The 20,023-nt window shown below is 41.5% G+C and overlaps 1 protein-coding gene across 2 annotated transcripts in view; it reads right to left on the bottom strand.

The window, feature by feature from the left end:
• Nucleotides 1-20,023, bottom strand: part of LOC145357728 (lethal(3)malignant brain tumor-like protein 4) — a 67,307-nt gene that overhangs the window by 28,204 nt on the left and 19,080 nt on the right. For both annotated transcript variants that reach the window (XM_080211159.1, XM_080211161.1), the window contains 9 exons: nt 19,787-19,874; nt 17,724-17,818; nt 17,062-17,166; nt 15,828-15,963; nt 9,295-9,374; nt 8,999-9,150; nt 7,143-7,219; nt 6,576-6,661; nt 4,316-4,426 (listed from right to left, as the gene is read on the bottom strand). In XM_080211159.1, the coding sequence (XP_080067285.1) occupies nt 4,316-4,426; nt 6,576-6,661; nt 7,143-7,219; nt 8,999-9,150; nt 9,295-9,374; nt 15,828-15,963; nt 17,062-17,166; nt 17,724-17,818; nt 19,787-19,874 (930 nt within the window). The remainder of the gene's footprint in view (nt 1-4,315; nt 4,427-6,575; nt 6,662-7,142; nt 7,220-8,998; nt 9,151-9,294; nt 9,375-15,827; nt 15,964-17,061; nt 17,167-17,723; nt 17,819-19,786; nt 19,875-20,023) is intronic.

The raw sequence follows: 20,023 nt of genomic DNA, 5'->3' as shown, positions 1-20,023 counted from the left end.
ATAGAAAGTTAACAGTTGATAAAGTCTGCTCTTCAAAGATATTAGAAACAGTTTGAGCAGAGTCACTTTCAACTACAACTGTTTAGATCTTCAAAGGATTTGCCAATGAAGTCTTCTTTATGACCTATCCCTTTGATGTGGGCAGAATGCGATATATCAAGGTTTTCACAGTTCTTCAGAGAGCTTGGAAGGTAGAGAAATCAGAGAGCTGTTCTCTATATGCAGTCAGGCCGATCACTATACTTCATATCAATAAAGTCTTCTGTATACTACACTATGGAGTATCTCAGGATTGCTCTAAACATGTTCTTGTGAACTACAGGACTTACTAAATAATGTTTGGGAACATAATTGCCTGGATGCTTTCATTCCCTTATGCCTGGCAACTCCGGGGCCAATGACAGCAAGCGTATCATCAGCTCACCTAAGATCAAATATTCCGTGTAACAGGGATCAAACCTGAGCCCTTCCAGATCTGAGAGAACCAAATCATGCAGTGACTTCACCAACTCAGCAACTGAAGAAATTTGTCAATACATCTTTATAAGTAATTCTGTTACTAAAATATTGCACTGTGCATATTTCAGAGTGCAACAGGTGTCAACAAACCTGGCACAAAACAGGGATTTCTCAGTATCAATTTTAAAATTATTAGATGTTTTTATTTTAAAACCTGAAGTGATAGTTAAAAGGTGAAATTATTTCACTTTGAGAGTTCCTTAAATGTTAAGCCAGTAAAATGTAATTTCAAACAAAGGTGAGCTTGATAATTCAAGAGTGCTCACAGAATAATTATTAGAACAATTGATCACAATTACTTGACTGGTGACATTTGTAGCACGAGATTGTTGTCACCTCTGCAGTAGTTTTGACTGCACGCAACCCACATTTTACTCTATCACACAAAGTCACAGTCGGCATCCACCTTCACTTTTGCAGATTCTTGGAAGATGCGGAGCAAACTGGACTTTAAATACAGAACTGTAATTAACCCTGCAAATGAAAATTCAGTTGAACTGCACCTACTGAGTTTAAAATCAATAGGTCTGGCCAATTTACAGCATAGATTATTTGGGAACTGAGGAGATGAATGTTTGGATTAAAGAATCAGTAGGAAATCCACTGCATTAACTGTCGTAGCCACTAATAATTAAAGGGAAATGTAATTTTTCAGTCATAAATGGGAAGGATTAGAGTTTTAAGAGTGCTTTGAAATAGTAGTGAATGAATATTGAGCATTTCAAGACTTGCAGTCTTGAAATTGCATTAAAGTTAAGTTTATTTATTAGTCACAAGTAAGGCTTACAGTAACACTGCAATAAAATTACTGTGAAATTCCCACAGCGCCTGCTCAGGTCAATGTACCTAACCAGCATGTCTTTCAGAATATGGGAGGAACCAAGAGGAAACCCACGCAGATACAGAGAGAATGTGCAAACTCCACACAGTGACCCAAGCTGGGAACTGAACCCGGATCCCCGGTGTTGTGAGGCAGAATTGCTCACCACTGTGCTACCGGTGGAAGCCAGGCAGAAAGAGAGCTCTCACTCTTTGTGAATGGTACAATTACTCAAAATTATTTTGCACATTTTTATGATAATGCTGGAAACTGCAGGTTTTCAAAGAACAAAACATAGCAATAAAAGAAATTAAACTTCATGCTGATTGGACTTGGTCAGGCCAAACCTGCTCCCTTTCAACAAGTACAAATATCCTGGTTTCTAATAGATGTGGCATGCAGGGTTTAACAGAAGCAAGCAACCGTGTCATAATTATCTGCTTTTCTCCAATTTAGCTTGAAACTATTTTGAGAATTTTAAAAGAGCTGCCTGTTCTTTGAGCAGTATTTTCAAGGGATCTGCTAAGTTCATATGTGAAGAAAGGTTGCATTGGTCACGGGGCTATTTTATTACATTCTTCTCAGGGTATATCTTGATAGATACAAACAGTACCCAGGTGTTACAGCTGTCCAGCAAGGTAGCATCGCTTGATGCAGGGAACAAAATTGGATACAATAGTTCCAGGCCAGGTGAATCCAAATCAGTTCAGAATTTGTGCAGATTGTCAGAAGATTCCTTTAACTTGAGTAGCCCCATATTTGATTTGACATGAAGGGGCAGCGCTCCAAAAGCTCGTGCTACCAAATAAACCTGTTCGACTTTAACCAGGTGTTGTGAGACTACATACTGTCCCTGCTGCCATCAGACTTTTGAATAGACCTACGTTGCATTAAGTTGATCTTTCCCTACACTTTAGCTATGACTGTAACATTGTATTCTGCACTCTCTCCTTTCCTCTATGAACGGTATGTCTTGTATAGTGTGCAAAAAACAAAACTTTTCACTGTATATCAATACATGTGACAATAATGTCAAATCACATATGGGGCTATTCAAGTTAAAGGAATCTTCTGACAATCAGTGCATCATCAGATGAAGGGGCAGCGCTCCAAAAGCTTGTGCTACCAAATAAACCTGTTTGACTTTAACCTGGTGTTGTGAGACTATTTACTGTGCCTACCCCAGTCCAATGCCAGCAACTCCACATCATGGCAACAGGGAAGAAGCTGTTCTTGCGTCGGCTGGTACGTTACCTCAGACTTTTGTATCTTTTTCCAGATGGAAGAAGGTGGAAGAGAGAATGTCCAGGGTGCTTGATTATGCCGGCTGCTTTTCCGAGGCAATGGGAAGTACAGACAGAGTCAATGGATGGGAGGCTGGTTTGCCTGATAGATTGAGCATAGTGAAGTGTTCCAAGTTGGTCAGATCTAATTTTGTTTGTTACTCAATCTTATAGCACAATATAATCTGATGCTTAAATGGGAAACGAAGTGAAGGAGCAACACCACCACTGGCACGTTTACCCTGGAATGTGTTGCTCAAAATTGGTCATTATCCAAAATGATGAATGGAGCCATTCTATGATGCTCCACGTCAGCAATATCCATGCAACAAGCTTGTCATGGACATGCAACACGAGTTGGTCTCCAATAGTGAACATGTTTTTTAAAAAAATGTAATATTTATACACTTTCTACCCCCTCCCCACCCAAATATGAGGAATCACATTGAAGTCATATTGTTGTTAAGATATTTCCCTTAACAGGTCCCAAGGCAGTACACTTCTTTTGCTGAGGTGGTACTCTGATGTAGAGGAAATAAGAAAGGCAAGGTTCTGACAAAGGATCATCCAGACTTGAAACGTTAGCTCTATTCTCTCTCTCTGTAGATGCTGTCAGAGCCGCTGAGATTGTGGTCAAATGGACAATGGCCTGAGCAACTAGGTCAACATAAAATTGAATGCTTTAAATGAATACTGCTTAACTGCTCCTACAATCAAGGCCTGATGGAACGTAGACAAGGTTACCAGAGGTTAAAGGCCAACAGGGATCATACCGGAGCTGTCTGCATATTGAACAGAGATGCTTGACCTTAACAATGGTGGAGCCATTGTAACTCGAAACCAGAATCCAGACCTCTTGCATGTGGAATAGGGAGGCTCAAACTTAACAATGGAAGAGTTGTTATGGCCCAAAACCCATCAAGAAGTATTCAGCCAGAAGAATAGAAAAAGACATTCAGATTGTGTATTCCATCGTTTTAGCCAGACTCCTTGCAATTAACCATATCCTGAAATAGATATGTACAACTAGGATGACCTGGTCTAACCCCATTAGGTGTCATGACCTTCACTGGTTGAAAGCCAGAGAACAATCCAGAAGGGCTTGAAGAGTGGGATAAAAACAGCCATTTTAAGACAAACTCCAGTGAAGACTCAACCGATCTACTGTGTCATAGAGCAATGCAAGAGGACGCGCGGGATCCATTTTTGTGTCAAGAGGATCCTGAGTTCATCTGTTACCATGAGTTCAGTGAATTGAATCCAAAAGCCCCGGTGACGTCACCAGAATGGGTCATTTCTATTTCTCAGGCAATTAGCCTGGTTTGGAGAAAAGTTAATTTATTGTGTAAGAATTGTCTCTTTAATCTGTAAGTGCTTTTAATAAGGCTAAATTTGAACCACAGTCATGCGTCTCTTGAAGTAGGAACACCTGAAAAGACATGTTTTGACTGATAAACTGGTTAAAGTGTTGGTGTATAATATTGCGCGGGCAACAAAGTCTTCCAGCATTTTCTATTTTTGAAGGCAAGACTTGATGTCGGTTATTCCATAAAGTGCACGCACAATTAATATTTAACAGTAGCAACAATTAACAGTGACATTTTGCAATGATAAAATGCTTTTAATATAGGAAAATTTCTCAAGTGCATCACAGAGGTGTTGGGTTGGGGTGGGGTGGGGAGATGGTAAATACCTTTATTCTATGATCTTCTATATCTACAATAGTTGCCACTCTTATCAGCATGGGATTTCTCTTATCAACAGCCTCCAATTTCATGTTCAAATGAAAGCCGTGGGGTGGGCGCTGGGGAACAGAAAACAAAATTTAATTTAAAACCAAGTTCAGAGATACGTTCCAAACTAGTTTCATTATCTAGATTAACAAATTTTAACTTATTTTGCACAATTAATGAACATTTTCACCAGTGATGCTGGGGGACATTTACTGCACAACAAATAAGCTTTAGCATAAACAGATGGACATGTGAATTCTTCACGGTGGCAGTGATTAGCACTGTTGCCTCACAGTGCTAGGTTTCGATTCCGGCCTTGGGTGATTATGTATGAAGTGCCCTCTGCCAAAACAGGTCTGCATGGGTTTCCTCCCACTGTCTAAAGATGTGCTGATTGGCCATGCTAAACTGCCCCTTAGTGTCCAAAGATGTGTAGGTTAGATGGATTAACCGTGGGAATGGGGTGGGGTGCGGTGGGGGTGGGCAGTGTATGGGCTGGGTAAGATGTGTTTTGGAGACTCCATGCTGAATGGCCTCTTTTTGTAACGTAGGGATCCTACGGTCCACACTAGCCACAAAAATACAAATGTTGGTTTATTAAATTCAAAATTTGGGTGGTAAAATACAGAATGTTGACTTTCCTGTTGCACTGAACCTCTAAATTAGACATAATAAAGGTGCGATGCAATATCTGGCTTCACTTTCACTTAATGTACCCTTACAGTCAGTGGATCAAAGTAACCATTCTGAAAGTTTAAAAACTTGCCTTTTACAACCTCAAGATGTTGTACAGCATTTTACAGCCAATTAAGTATTGAAGTGCAGTCACTGTTAGGTGGAAACCACAACAGCTAATTTGTTCACAGCAAGCTCCCAGAAACAGGATTGTGATAATGACTAAAAGTTTAATGATGCTGGATAAATATTGACAAAGACACTAGTCTTGATAGCTGCCATGCTCTTGAAAACAGTACCACAGAATTTTTTATACCCTACCTAAGAATGCAGCCGTAGCCTTGGTTTAATGTCCCATTCAAGGGATGGCACCTCCAGCAATTTGGTACTCCTCCAATGTCAGGCTAGATCTTGTGTTCAAATCTTGGGATTGGGAATGGGACCGGAACCCACAAACTACTGATGCAAAAGTCATGAGTGCTACCAACTGAGTGGAGGCTGACAGTGAACACGACTGAACTCTTCCCTTCATTACTAAGAAGAGCTGGATTTTTAATTACATTGTCTGTTTGACTGCAGACATTATTCTTGATGGCCACTGACAACCGCCTGACACTGCCTCTGGGGGGCACTAGCACTGTCCTATGTCCACAAATTTCCAGAGACATCAGGGCTAGGCAGATGAAACAAAAAGTGGAGGAATTATCAAGAAGAACATCCTTTTTTTAAAATTGCATACTCAGGTCATTGAACAGACCTTACCCCAGCTAACGAAATGCAACTAATCCATTCCAAAGATAGGATCCCCATGATTCATATGCCATCTGTCGTCAAAAAGGATGATGGACAACTTGCTTAAATCTCTGCTGTGCTATTATTTGAACAAGCAGATTTGTGCAAGAGCAGCTCAGTGATGAACACTCCCACTAATTTGTCCCCTTCTCTCCATCTCAGAGCATCAATCAGATGCAGCAAAAGTTAGAAAACTTGGTGTAGTCAGGCCATTCAGCACTACCATGGTCCACAGTGCCCTGGCACAGCAATGCTTGCATTACACAACCAATTGCACAAAAATGAGAGGTAAATGAAGACAATTTTGTTTTAAATTGCAAATTTAACTTTGTATCTAAATTCAAGATGACTGGGATTTGCTTGCAATTAAATGGAGCTAAGGAATTAAATAATGCAGAAACCATTCATTATTGAATCATAAATGTCACAACAATAGCTTTTGTTTGACCTACAAACATGTAGTTATGATAAGGTCTGCACTGAGTATGGCCATTAGCCGTTCTGTCAAAATGATTTTACACCAGATTTCACAACAAGTCTTTTCACTTTATCAAAAAATGATGTATTAATTGCCATGACAGAATAGGGGAAAAAAATCCCTAATCGATTTGATCTCCCATAGTAAGTGATGGCTGAATTTTCCATGTGTCTATATAAAGATTATAACAGGAGATAATCAAAGCTTGTTCAGTAACCTTATAGTGTCAAATTTCTAATTACCTCCGGAGCACAATGGAGTTTGCCACCTCATACCTGTTTAAAAGCCCGTGCAGGGGCTGCTTGTGCACCAGAAACCTCCAAATACTTCTCCCAAGAAAAGTCTTTGGTATCTTTATACTCTGTAAGAAAATGTGCAGTGATGTCAATTAGAATAGAATCATCGAATCCCTACAGTACAGAAAGAGACCATTTGGCCCATCAAGCCTGCACCGACAACAATCCCACCCAGGCCCAATCCTCTTAACCACATGTGTTTATCTTGTTAATCTCCCTGACACTAGGGCAATTTAGAATGGCCAAGCAACCTAGCCTGCACATCTTTGGACTGTGGGAGGAAACCCATGCAGACACGAGGAGAATGTGCAAACTCCACTCATGCAGTCACCTAAGGCTGGATTTGAAACCGGACCCCTGGCGCTGTGAGACAACAGAACTAACCACCGCGCCACCCCATTATTTAAAATAGTAATTCAATGAATGGAGATTTAGAGTTTTAATCTGGGCATACTGAGCAGTTTGCTAATATTTTATATGAAATGTTCCCTATAGTTTGTGCTGTTTAAAACAGAACTCATATTTTAGACTGAAAGAAAAACTAACCAGGGGGTGTTGTAAGAGGTAATCCAGATGCCTGACATGATCCAACTGGACGTATGTATGGACTGCTTGCATCACACCTATAAACAAAAAATATTCCAAAAATAACAACAATGTTCAATTCTGGCAAATGACACAGCAAAAGCACAACTGAATTAAGCCTAACTATTGCTGTCTCATGTTAAGTAACACAAAAAATCATCTCCATTAAAACCAATAAAATTAGTACATTCTGAAGAAAAATCCAAGAATTAACATTCCAACAATCCACAAAACTCAGCAGGTTTTCATTAGGAATGAAGAGGATGCAAACTCAGTCCATCAAACTCTGCAAGAGTGGCTATCAGTAGATTAAGAATCTACTGTTGACTGTGAAACCATTGTTGATTGTCAGAAAAATCCATCTGGTTCACTAATGTCCACCAGGGAGGGAAATCTGCTGTCCTTACCTGGTCTGGCCTACATGTGACTCCAGAGCCACACAGCAATGCGGTTGACTCTCAGCTGCCCTCCAAGGGCAACTAGGGACGGGCAATAAGTGCTGGCCAGCCAGCGACGTCCATGTCCCATGAATGAATAAGAGAAGTCCACTTGCAAAAAATAACCTTGTAGAATGTACAAGAGGCACCCTGAAATCACGGAAACTGACAAATTATGATTGATGGACAGTTGGCAGTGTGCAGAGCACTTTACAACTTAAAACATAGCCTGTTGCAAAACTACTTGGAAATTGCACTAGGCCAGAAGCACAATCACTTTCTCTTGTGGTTTGCTTTTTTCCTTCCTGTCCCCGGATTCTTGAGGTCAGTATACATCAGTGAGCACGAGGTGGCAGTGGGTTTTGTGAAAGAAACAGAAACAGAAAATGCTGGAAAATCTCAGCAGGTCTGACAACATCTGTGGAGGTGGAACAGAGTCAGCATTGAATCTGGGTGACCTGATGCTGTCAGACCTGCTGAGTTTTTCCAGCATTTTCTGTTTTTGTTTCAGATTGCAGCATCTGCAGTATTTTGATTTTATCTTTGTGAAAGATGTGTTTTTTGTGGAAAGGGGAATTCTCTACCCAGGATATATAGATGGGCTAGAAAACCTCTACCGCTGGGAGTGAATGTCTCTGTGGCTTCAAGCTAGGGATACAGATTCCATTCTCTTTAACCCCAACATTGTTACCAAAGCTACTGAAAAGGGTAGTGGTGGTGCTGCTGTTGTCTGGCACACTGACTTCTACCTTTCAGAGGTTGAGCACCAACTCCCAGACACTTCTTTCCATCTTCCCTCAGGCCATGACCCAATCACCAATCATCAAGCCATCATTTCTAGGACTGCTAACTTCGTCTCCTCTGGAGATCTTACCTCCACAACCTCCAACCTCATCGTCCTCCCCCCACCCCACCAAACTTGCACATCCCCCCTTCTACCCCTCTTCCAAAATCTATAAACAAGATTCCTGCTGCATTCGGGACAAGAAAATTCTGGCCAATGCGTCCCATACAATTAACATTTTATTCTATATTCCATTGCTTAAAGTAGAAGCAAGTTAAGTCTTAACAGAACAGTCCATACAAGTACATCAGTCTCCCTGGCTTCATTCTAAAATGGTGTTTAAAGAGATTTGTCAACTTAACACACACACGCACTCACTCAGACACAAACATGCACACAGAATGCAGCAGAGGTAAGCTGTTTCAAAACTTCCATCAACATTTTTTAAAATAACATGTATGGAAACATTTAACTTTTTGAAATCACAGCTACACATTTCAAATGTTGTAAGTGTACTACAGCACTAACGAGACTGATGATAAAAGCTGACGCGCACCACAACAGAACTACAAATCAATATACTCCAAATTCTGTACCAATAGTCATAGCTGTCATCCCAGTTATCAAAGTGTATCAGTAGACGGTTATCCACCATATCAGCAATAGTGGCCACACATATCAGGGAGGGGTTCTTTTTATCGACTGCTTCTAACTTCATCCCCCCTCGAAAACCAGAAGGGGTAATAGGCTACAAACAAACAAAAAAAGTAATTTTAATCATGTGATAGAAAATTGACAACTAAAATAGTTAGTTTTGCAAACGTAAGAAAAACATGAAGTTGGCACTAACCTAAGCGTTGTTCAGTTTGACAACAGCACTTTAAATACTTACCGTATTCAGTGACTTGAACAGATTTCTGGGAGCTGCTTGGGCTTTACAAGACTTCAGATATGAGACACTGTCCTTGTAGCCTACCAGTTAAAAAAAAAACAAACTGAAAGGAATTTTTAAAAAATGCAAATTCATGTAACTATGATCAAAAAATAATAATTTCATGTGGAAAGTAAATGTCAAAGCACAAGGGAAAATGCCAGGCAAGTAACTTAATGTGGAATACCCTGTCTACAAGCGATGCTATGCTGGAAATACAGATTAGCCCCATAGAAAGTGCTGAAAAATACAACGAAGATGTTCATTTTTGGAATCAAATGCAAACCATTTTCTTGAAAATCTGTCATAAAGATGAGTGCAATACCTTAATGAACACACAGCACATCACTCGTGCTAGAATTGTCTAGAAAGTGCCAAACGCTCAAATCATTTCAGTTTTACAGTTGAAAGACATTACCAACAACAAACGACAATCAAGTAAAACACACCTTTTTTAATGCACCCTTCCTGTGTTGAAATCTAACACTTTATTGAGATATTCAATATCTTGACAGGTATGGACAGTGTAAATAGTAAGAAATAAAAACAAAAAAGTGCTGGAAAGACACAACAGGTCTGGCAGCATCCATGGAGAGAAAAAAGCAGAATTAAGGTTGAGTCTGTATGACTCTTCTTCAGAGTTGAAAAGGGTAGAAATATGATGGGGATTGGATGGAGAAGGTGCAACAGAATAGAATAGGTCAGGGATAGGTGGGAGCTGCAGAGAGATTAACAAAGATGTCATGCTAATGGTAGTGTTAAAGGCTAAAGAAGGTGCTAACCATAAAGGTAGGATGCCACAATATTTTAATCGCAGAACAAGGGTCTTGTATTGTGCTGGAGTTGGCAGAAATGGTGGAGGATGATCCTTTAAACGTGGAGGCCAGTGTGTTGTAAAGTGAGGACAACAGGAAACCTATCATGACTCTGAGAGGGAGAGGAAGGGGTATGAACAGAATTGCGGAAGATGGGTCAGACATGGTTGAGGGACCTGTAAACCACGGTGGGAGGAGGTGGGGAGAAGAACTTCTTGGTTAAGGGAAAAGGAAGACATGTCCGAAGCACCATTTTGGAAGATAGCATCATTGGAATGGATGCGACAGAGACTGAGAAAATGGGAGAATGGAATGGGGAATCCTCGCAGGAAGGGAGGTGTGAGGAGTCGTACTTAAGACAGCTGTGGAAGTCAGTGGGCTTATAATGAATATTGGTAGAGAGTCTAACACTAGAAATTATGAAAGAAAAATTAAGGAAGGGAGGGTAAGTGTCAGAGATGGACTATGTGAAGGTGAGAGAGAGGAGGAAACTAAAATAAAACATACATTTTTTCGGGTCTGGTCGAGGATATGAAGTGACACTGATATAGTCATCAACATACCATACTCTAGTATTCTGTTATGAACTGCTTATCTCCACAACAGTTATACAAGAGTCCTGGTACACACACGCACAGTGGCAGCGGCCAGCAAAGGAGCTGGAGCAACGGTAACTTTGTAAAAGCGTGCCAGTGGTCAAACAGCATGTGCGAGAGAGAAAGGAGATGCCGCGGGTTTACATCAGCAAGCTCAGTTACCAGGCCCAGGGATGGGATGTGGAACATTTCTTCAAGGCATACAGAGAAGTCTTGGAGGTAAATATGAAGAACGGGTGAGCCAGTCAGACACCAGTGAAAAAGAAAATGGCGACCAAGTGGCGAGCACCCCCGCAGGCCCCCTCTGGGTCTCCTACCCTAGGAAGGCCTGCCTCATCGCCCTGATCCCCTCGCCAAAACTACCAGGGAGGGGGAGATAAACAAGACTCCAGAAGGAGAGCAATGAAAGGACAATAAATGACCAAATGAAGAACAAGAAAACTGCAGAATGGAACCAAGACAACACTACATTGGAGACAGCCTCGACCAACAGTGAAGTCAAGTTGAAGTTAAGACAAGTAGAAGGGGAGGTTTCATTTGTGGAATGGATATGTCCAGTTAAAAACACGATGGACTTCCCTCAGAAAAACGTAGAATTTAAAGACTTCAAAAGAAACTAGACACCAGTAAACTTAAAGAGGAATCAGCAAAAAGAATTAAAGCTCTAGAGAAGACACTGAAACAAGACGAAATGACTGACAGCAAACTTGGAAAATAACGTTGTTGCAAAAATTTACAAAATGAAATTTGAGGCGGGGGAAATCAGTGAGACAATGGAAAATAAGCTGAACTCCAGGAAAACACAACTACAAAATACGAACAAGTTCAGTGAGGAATTGAATCAGGAGAAGGAGGAAGCTTGACAATAAAAAATAACTGAAGAGGTAAAAACATTGAAATTGACAGCAGAATCAGCAATTCAGACAGAGAAAGAAACTGAGACTGCATGTCAGAATAAGACTCCTGAAATGGTCACTAATTAAAAAAGCACAAGAGCCAGTATGATAAAATGGTTGATGAAAGATTTTGTTGCATTGTGACGATATGTGACTGCATGCATTTGGCCTCGAGTAACTTGGTTAGTATTGAAGGTTGGATAAAGGAGTTAAAGGAAAGGGATGTGGTGATTGTCCCTTTAACACAGCAGAAGAGGGACCAATTGGCTTGATGGGCTAATCGGGACGGAGAGCAGATAATCACCCCACGGTGGAGTCCTCTCTTAGGCCAAGGACAGTATAAAGAAACATAGGGAGTGGGGCATCCGGTGGGCTGTCCGGGGAGGGGCGGACTGTCAGCCTCTATACAGTTTTGCCTAATTAATAAATATGCTTTGTGTTCCTGACAAAGTCTATGAATGTGATCATTACATCCATCTTTTCTACACCCCTCTCCAACTATATAATCCAAAAAATTTTTACCCTTCAACACTGAAGAAGTCGCACACACTCAACATGTTAACTGTTTCTCTCTCTCCAGATGCTGCCAGACCTGCTGAGTTTTTCCAGCATTTTGTTTTTATTTCCAAATTCCAGCATGCGTAGTATTTTACTGTTATTTAAATGATGAAAAACTGTTCCCATTCAAGATGGCATCATTAACTAAATTCAAAATAATTCGCAAAGGAACATGTGAGGAAAAAGTTCTCACCTAGAGGTGGTTGAGTCTGAAATGAACTTTCTGAGAGGGTGGTGGAGGCAGGGGAATGGGGCTAGAAAGAAAGTTCTTTCAGACAGCTAGTGCAGACTCAATGGGCCAAATAGCCTCCATCTGCGCAGTAAAGATTCTGTGATTCTGCATGGTTTCCAACTTCCAGGAATTCTTTCCTAGATCTCTAAACTCTGGATCCAATCTATCTGCCTGTCTGCAGGTTCTTTGTCCATTTATTTATCTAGAGCCTTTAATGCAAGATGATCTTGGGGGCATCAAGAAATAAAAAATACCAGGGGCACAATTTTACCATCAAGTTACACCCGTTTTCGGTCGTGAAAATTAAAGTCGGGTGTGAGGTGAGTAGCGCGATCCGCACCCGCCTCTGTGCCACTTTCCCCTTTACCAAGGCCCGAAAATGGCTGTGAACATAAGAACATAAGAAATAGGAGCAGGAGGAGGCCATCTAGCCCTTCGAGCCTGCCCCGCCATTCAATAAGATCATGGCTGAACTGAAGTGGACCAGTTCCACTTTCCCGCTTTCTCCCCATAATCCTTAATTCCCTTGTCTATCATGGCCTTTGAAATGTATTTGCATACATTTAAATTGACTTAATGGGCTGTGCGCCCAACTTTACCGGCACGTCCCCTTTATCACCACATTCGCTTGTTCAGAATCGGCACAAAAATGCTCCACAAAAGTCCGATTCGGACGCTCCAGTTAGTGAGGAGGTAAGTGCCGAGCATCTGATGGCTCTCTGCTTGAGATCAGTGGGGTTGGAGAAAGAGGGGGTCTGCCTGAGATCAGTGAGGGGGGGGGGGGGGGAAAGGGGGGCTCTGCTGCCACTTTGCCTGAAATCAGTGTGGGGGAGGGGGTGCCGCTATCACTCTGTCTGAGATCAGTGAGGAGGAAGGGAGGGGTCCACTCCCACTCTGCCCGAGATCGGTGTGACAGGAAGGGGACGTCCACTGCCACTCTTCCTGAGATTGCTGGGGGGAGGAACGGCTCACGATCAGAGTCTGGGTGACGGAGGGGTTGTGGGGGATAAGGGGGTCAGTAATTTATGTGAGTGAGGCAACGTCTGTGGTGGCCAGGGGGAGGCATTATCCTGCCCAGGAACAATGTGGCAGGGGAGCCACGCTCTATCAATTTTTTCTGTACATGCACAGTTGGAGATGCCGATCGGTACTGCTGGATTTCCGGCACGTGAAGCCCTGCCCACAGGCGATTCTAAATTGCTGATATTTTTCAGGCAGAGTGCATATGGGGATGCCTGAGAACAGGTCTAAAAGTCGGATCTGAAACACTCCCAGTTTCAAGTCCACTCAGCACTTAGAATCAAAATGGTAAAATAGGGCCCTGTGCCACATAAGAAGACATTAGGACAGAGGGTGAAAAGCTTGGCCTAGGAGCTAAAGGAGATGGAGAAAGATGGAGAAGTTCAGGGAGGGAAGGCCAAAGCCTAGGGTGTAAGCAGCTAAGGCTGAGCCCGTGGATAGCACAGTGATTACAGCAAGGTTCAAGGGGTTAGAATTAGAGGACAACGGATGTCTTGTGGGGGTTGAAGAAAATTACAGAGATAGGGAAGGGGTGAGGCATTGGAGAGGTTAGAAAACAAGAATCAGAAATTTTAAAATTGAGGCATCGCTGTAGGTCAGCAACTAAAGGGGTGATAGGCAATTCAGACATGGGCAGCAAGGTTTTGCATGCCTTCACATTTATTGAGGGCCTTCCTTCTTGTTGTCTTCATGCAACATCTGGAAGAGACTTCAAGTCTCTAATGGTGATGAAATGCCTGGAACAATTTAATAATCAGGTGTACTGTGAGAGCATGTAGGAGAGATAAACTAAGATAATCCAAAAGTATCCTGTAATGTTGGATGAACTATTCTGAAGTTCCATTAAAAAAATCAAATTACATGACAACAACTAGAACAATTTAATTAGACTAGTTTGAGTTAACTACTTACACTGGATCTCAGCGTCAATTAATTGGCCAAAGACCACTGCAGGATTTAAACACATAATCTAGGCTGACATCTGTGTAATACAATTGTTAACTTTCAGATATGTTCCCCCAATCTGTTCAGTTGGGCATAAAAGCACCAACAACATTTTAAGAGAAGGGTGACGTTCTCTTGGTATTCGAGTCAGCATTTACCCCTGAATCACTGCCACTAAACAGATGCTTCATTCAGACATCAACAATTTCAGACTGTGATCTCTGCCCTCATTTTGTTTCCCTTTTTGCAGGTTTCAGTTTTAGCCTCAGAACACAAAAGATATGAGTAGACCACTCGGTCCATCAAACCTGCTCCACCATTCAATATGACCATGGCTGATCCTGGGCTTCAACTCCACTTTCCTGCCTGTTTCCCATATCCTTTAACTCCTTGAGACACCAAAAATCAGTCCAGTCCAGCCTTAAATGTATTCAATGATAGAGCATTCACAATCCTCAGGGTAGAGAATTCTGAAGATTCAGAACTCTTTGATTGAAGAGATTTCTCTTCATCTTCGTCCTAAATGATTAGCCTGTGTTTTAGACACTCCAGCCAGTGGAAAAACTCTCACTTTCAAACCCCCTCAGGGTTTTAACAGGATCACTTCTCATTATTCTAAATGCAAGAGAAAATAGACCTAATAAGACAATCCCCTCATTCGAGGCACCAATTTAGTGAACCTCTATTGTATCATTTTCAATGTAAAAATATTTTTTTGGGATGTATTTTTATTCATAGTTTCTCATGCATGTAAATTTTATAAATTCTCTCCCAACATTGGAGCTATAATTAACTGATTTATCAAGATTTAAAGCTAAAGTTTATTTATTAATGCCACAAGTAAAGCTTACATTAATACAGCATGAAGTTACTGTGAAATTCCCCTAGTTGCCACACTCCGACACTTGTTCGGGTCAATGCACCTAACCAACACATCTTTCAGACTGTGGGAAGAAACTGGAGCACCTGGAGGAAACCCATGCAGACACGGGGAGAACATGCAAACTCCACACAGACAGTGAATCCAGCCAGGAATCGAACCCAGGTCCCTGGTGCTGTGAGGCAGCACTGTTAACCACTAGGCCATCACGACTTATTAATTCTCCAACCCAGGACACTCAATGCCTATGTTTAAACTCAGGTGCTGATGTAGTCTAATGAAACGGGGAGGCTGGACAATGTCAGATAATAATGAATCCCTAATTTTTCAGTCATTATCAGATGTCAAAATTGCGGCCAAAAGTAAACCAAATTATCCACCTGCGCCTCTCATTTTATTTTTAATTAGCTAATCCTGAGATGTATTTCATAGATATACAGATAAATACAGATGGCGACGTGTTATCAGAACAACGTGGCATTTTGGAAAACAGACAATATCCAAGGTTTCATCATTAAAGCCCAGGCACATTTTAAGTTAAGTTCAAAATACCTTTTGGAAGATGTAGTTTATGGCCTGTTTTCTCACACCAACCGAAAGGATGGATATCAGGGGAGTCTGCATTTACCCAGAAATCATAGCATTCAGAGTAGCCATCGAAATGTAACCTGATCCGGTATCCATGGACCTGCCAACAATGGCACATCATTAACCCTACTTAAAATACACTTTTGTGACATTTATTCACATTAACGAGATCACCTTAGGCTGATTTCGTCCTCAACTCTGCTCTTAGGCAAACCCTTGGACTCGAGGATGACTTGTTTCCACACTAAAAATGAGTTCTCAGGTGACTGAATGCACGGCCCATAGTCTGGCACAGGTGGGGCAGACAGTGGCTGAAGGGGCGAATGGGTGAGGAGTGGGTGGGTGAGGTACCCAGGTTGTCATGCCTCCATTTGCTGTCAATGCTTGGCTTCAGGTTGCCCTCTGTGATAAAATCAGAGATGTTCAGTTCCTTCCTGGATGCTGTTCCTCCACTGTGGGCAGTTTTGGGGTGTCAGTGGGAATGTTGCACTTTTTCAAGGAGGCTTTTGAGGGTTTCCTTGAAGTATTTCCTCTGCCCTCCTGTGGCTCACTTGCCATGTCGAAGCTCCAAGTAGAGCACTTATTTCGAGAGTCACATGTCAGGCGTGCAGACGATGTGGCTGCCCAGTGGAACTGATTGAATGCGGCCAATGTTTGATGCTGGCTGGAACGAGAAGACTGACATTGGTGCACCTATCCTGCCAATGGATTTGCAGAGGCAGCACTGGTGGTACTTCTCCAGGTGCCTGCTACACGTTGTCCATGTCTCTGAGCCTAATGGGAGTAGGTATCACTACTGTGCTGTAGACCATGAGCTTGGTACCAGATCCTGCTCTTCAAACACACTCTTTCTCAGACAACCAAAGGCTGTGCACACTGCAGGTGGTGTTGAACCACATCATTGATGAGTGTTTTTGTTTGGTGGGGGGGGGGGTGCCTTCTCATTGCCAACCACTGCCCTTCTGTTTCCTGCCTTCACCAGCATATACCAAAATCTGAATCACCACCCTTAAGCTTAAATCACAAACTAGGGTGTGATCTGTGTGGAGTTGTTCTCCACCGACACATACTCACAAAAGATACTCCCATATCTCAAAATACTTGAATAGGATTCACATGTTTTGCAGCTGGGGTATCAGTTTTTCTTTTAATGTAGTAGATGTGAATATGATGTGGGAGACAATCTGGAGATGCTTACCTCAGCAACACTAAGGACACAAAAGATTGATGGATGTTCTGGGTCAATGCCTTCAAGCCTCATGCCCACCTTAAATCCATTACGGCTTTGTGGAAACAACTGATACTGTAAGGAAAGGAAACATGGCATTAGATGATTTTGTATCATTCATTACAACCAACAGTGAAGCTGTAACCAAAATTCAGCAACTGAATCTTGATCACCAGGTGTCAAACACTAACAGTTCAAATTGAGGCAAAGTACTAACTCTCTTAAATTCTAGCAGCATGGGTTCCAACAGGGCGGTATGATGGCACAGTGGTTCGTCAGGGACCCAGGTTGGATTCCCAATTTGGGTCACTGTCTGTGCAAAGTCAGCACATTCTCCCATGTTTTTGAGAGTTCCCTCTGGTTTCCTCCCACAATCCAAAAGTCATGTTAGTTAGGCACATTAGCCATGCTAAATTCTCCCTCAGTGTACCCGAACAGGCGCCGGAGTGTGGCAACTAGGGGATTTTCACAGTAACTTCATTGCAGTGTTAATGTAAGCCTACTTGTGACACTAATAAATAAACTTAAAACTTTAAACAATAGTTGGACAAAGAATGTTCGGAACTTTGAAAAATATTCAAGATTGAATGATTACAAGGAGCTGTTATAAAATTTCTTAATCAAATATGAACCTCTTTGAAGAGCTTGAGTGGTGCAGCTTGCATTTTCTCTTCTTCTAGATAAGAAGCCCAGTTCCAAGTTTTCTTCTTGCCAGGAATAGCTAGGGCTATATTGATGAAAAGATACAATCACCAACATCCAACTCTGCAACATCTACCAACTAAACATGAGAACTTACTCAGAATTATTAAATGAAAACTTCTAAGTTACAAAAGCTACTGTCAAAGATAAACATCGTTCTAAGTAATTAATTAGCTCTATTACTGACCCATATAAATATCCACTTTCACTCGGTACTTAATTGAGTCGTTGATGTTGGGTTTTACCATAACATATTTTGATGAATGAGTAATCGGACACTCAAGTCTTATTTGTTGTCATATAGATTTTCCAGTTTCTCATATTGAAGCTCTACTGGCTGGTGGTTTCCTTTAAACCTACGTCAAATGCTGTTTACTTGCTCAATTTTTCTGCCCAACCATGCCAAGACCCATTCAGGAAAGCTCTTCTTAGGCTTCTATCAATATCACTCCTACCAATCCTCCCAACCCTTTAAATGATGTGCAAAAGATGTCTCAGCTTCCAACATTTCAACACTTCTCTAAATGAGCCTTATTTTCTCGAGTAAGTGTGAAATCAAGGATTGACAGTAAGACCAACCATGATATAAAGCATTCCACAGCACAGTTAGGTTGCAGTGATGTGTATCCAACTCACAACTTGGTGGGTTGAATGGCCAACTTCTATGCTGTAGTGTCTGATTCCACAAAGCTTTTATCTCTATTTCTCAATTTTAAAATTTTTATTATTATTTTCAGATCTATCATGGGCTTATTCCTCCCCATTTCTGAAATCTCATCCTGCCCCACAACCCTCCACAATATCTATGATCCTCCAAATCTGGCTCCTTGAAGGTCCCCTATTTTAAATTACTCCAAAGTTGGCAGCCGTAGCTTCAGCTGTCTGGGCCCCAAGCTCTGCAATTCCCTTCCTAAACTTCTCCACCTCACTCACTTCTTTTTCAAACAATGTACATACATACAAAATAGCAGAAGTAGACCATTTGGCCCCTTGAGTCTACTTTGCCATTCAATAAGATCATGGTTGATCTGTTTATGTTTTAATTTTATATTACCACCTACCCCTGATGATCTCTAATTCCCTCACCTAACAAGAATCTATCTACCTCCACCTTAAAAATATTCAATGACACTGCCTCTACCACTTTCTTAGGCAGAGAGTTCCAAAGTCACACAATCCTCAGAGAAAGAAATTCTCTTTACCTCTATCTTGAAAAGGTGACCCAATTTTAGAACAGTGCTCCCTAGTTCTGGACTCACCCATAAGAGGAAACATCCTTTCCATGTCCACCTTGTCAAGAACATTCATGACCATATATTTGGGCAGCACAGTGGCACAGCGGTTAGCACTGCTGCCTTACACACTAGGGACCCAGTTCAATTCCAGCTTTGAATGACTGTCTATGTGGGGTTTGCACATTCTCCCCATGTCTGTGTGGTTTCCTTTGGGTGCTCTGGTTTCCTCCCACAGTCCAAAGATGTGTGGGTTAGGTTGATTGACCATGCTAAATTGTCCGTTAGTGTGAGGGCAAATAAGCGAGGGTAAATAAGCGAGGGCATGGGGGATAGGGCCTGGGTGGGTTTATTATTGGTGCAGACTTGAGGGGCCAGAAAGCCTCCTTCTGCACTGTAGGGATTCCATGATTCTATACATACTTCAATCAAATTACCCCTCACTCTTCTAAACTACAGTGGAAACAAGCCCAGTCTGTCTAACTTTTCCTCATAAGACAAGCTGCTTATTCCAGATATCAATCTCAAACTTTCATATTCCTTCAAATCCACCACTTTGACCAAGCTTTAGGCCATCTGCTTTGATGCTGCCATTACATGGCTCAATATCACATTTGGTTTATAATGCCCCTAGGGTGCTTTATTCCACTGAAGGTGCCAAATACATACAACTTATTGTATGAAATAGGTTAATAAACTGTTTATTATTGAAAATTAGAAACCTAACAACTTCAAAAAGTAGGCAACATTAATTAACATACCTTGTTTTAATAGCTTGGGGCCTCTCCGGCCTCGGAGATGGGGTTCCTGAACTATTTTGGTCTTCACTTTGAATTCTTCCAGCGCTTCCTACGCACATTAGAAAATTTCAGTTTGGATAACAAGAGTAATGCATTTCACTAAAATCTTAATTAGTTTCATTTACCAATGGTTACATCAGAATTAATTTACTCAATTCTTTCTGTGCTGAAAAGTTAATAGCTTGAACTCCATCCTGT

The sequence above is a fragment of the Carcharhinus amblyrhynchos genome, chromosome 24 (assembly GCF_965287045.1).
Source record: "Carcharhinus amblyrhynchos chromosome 24, sCarAmb.v2.hapA, whole genome shotgun sequence".
Classification (NCBI taxonomy): Eukaryota; Metazoa; Chordata; class Chondrichthyes; order Carcharhiniformes; family Carcharhinidae; genus Carcharhinus; species Carcharhinus amblyrhynchos.
Note: the sequence above shows the minus strand (reverse complement) of the source record. Positions and strands in the feature narration are given on the sequence as shown.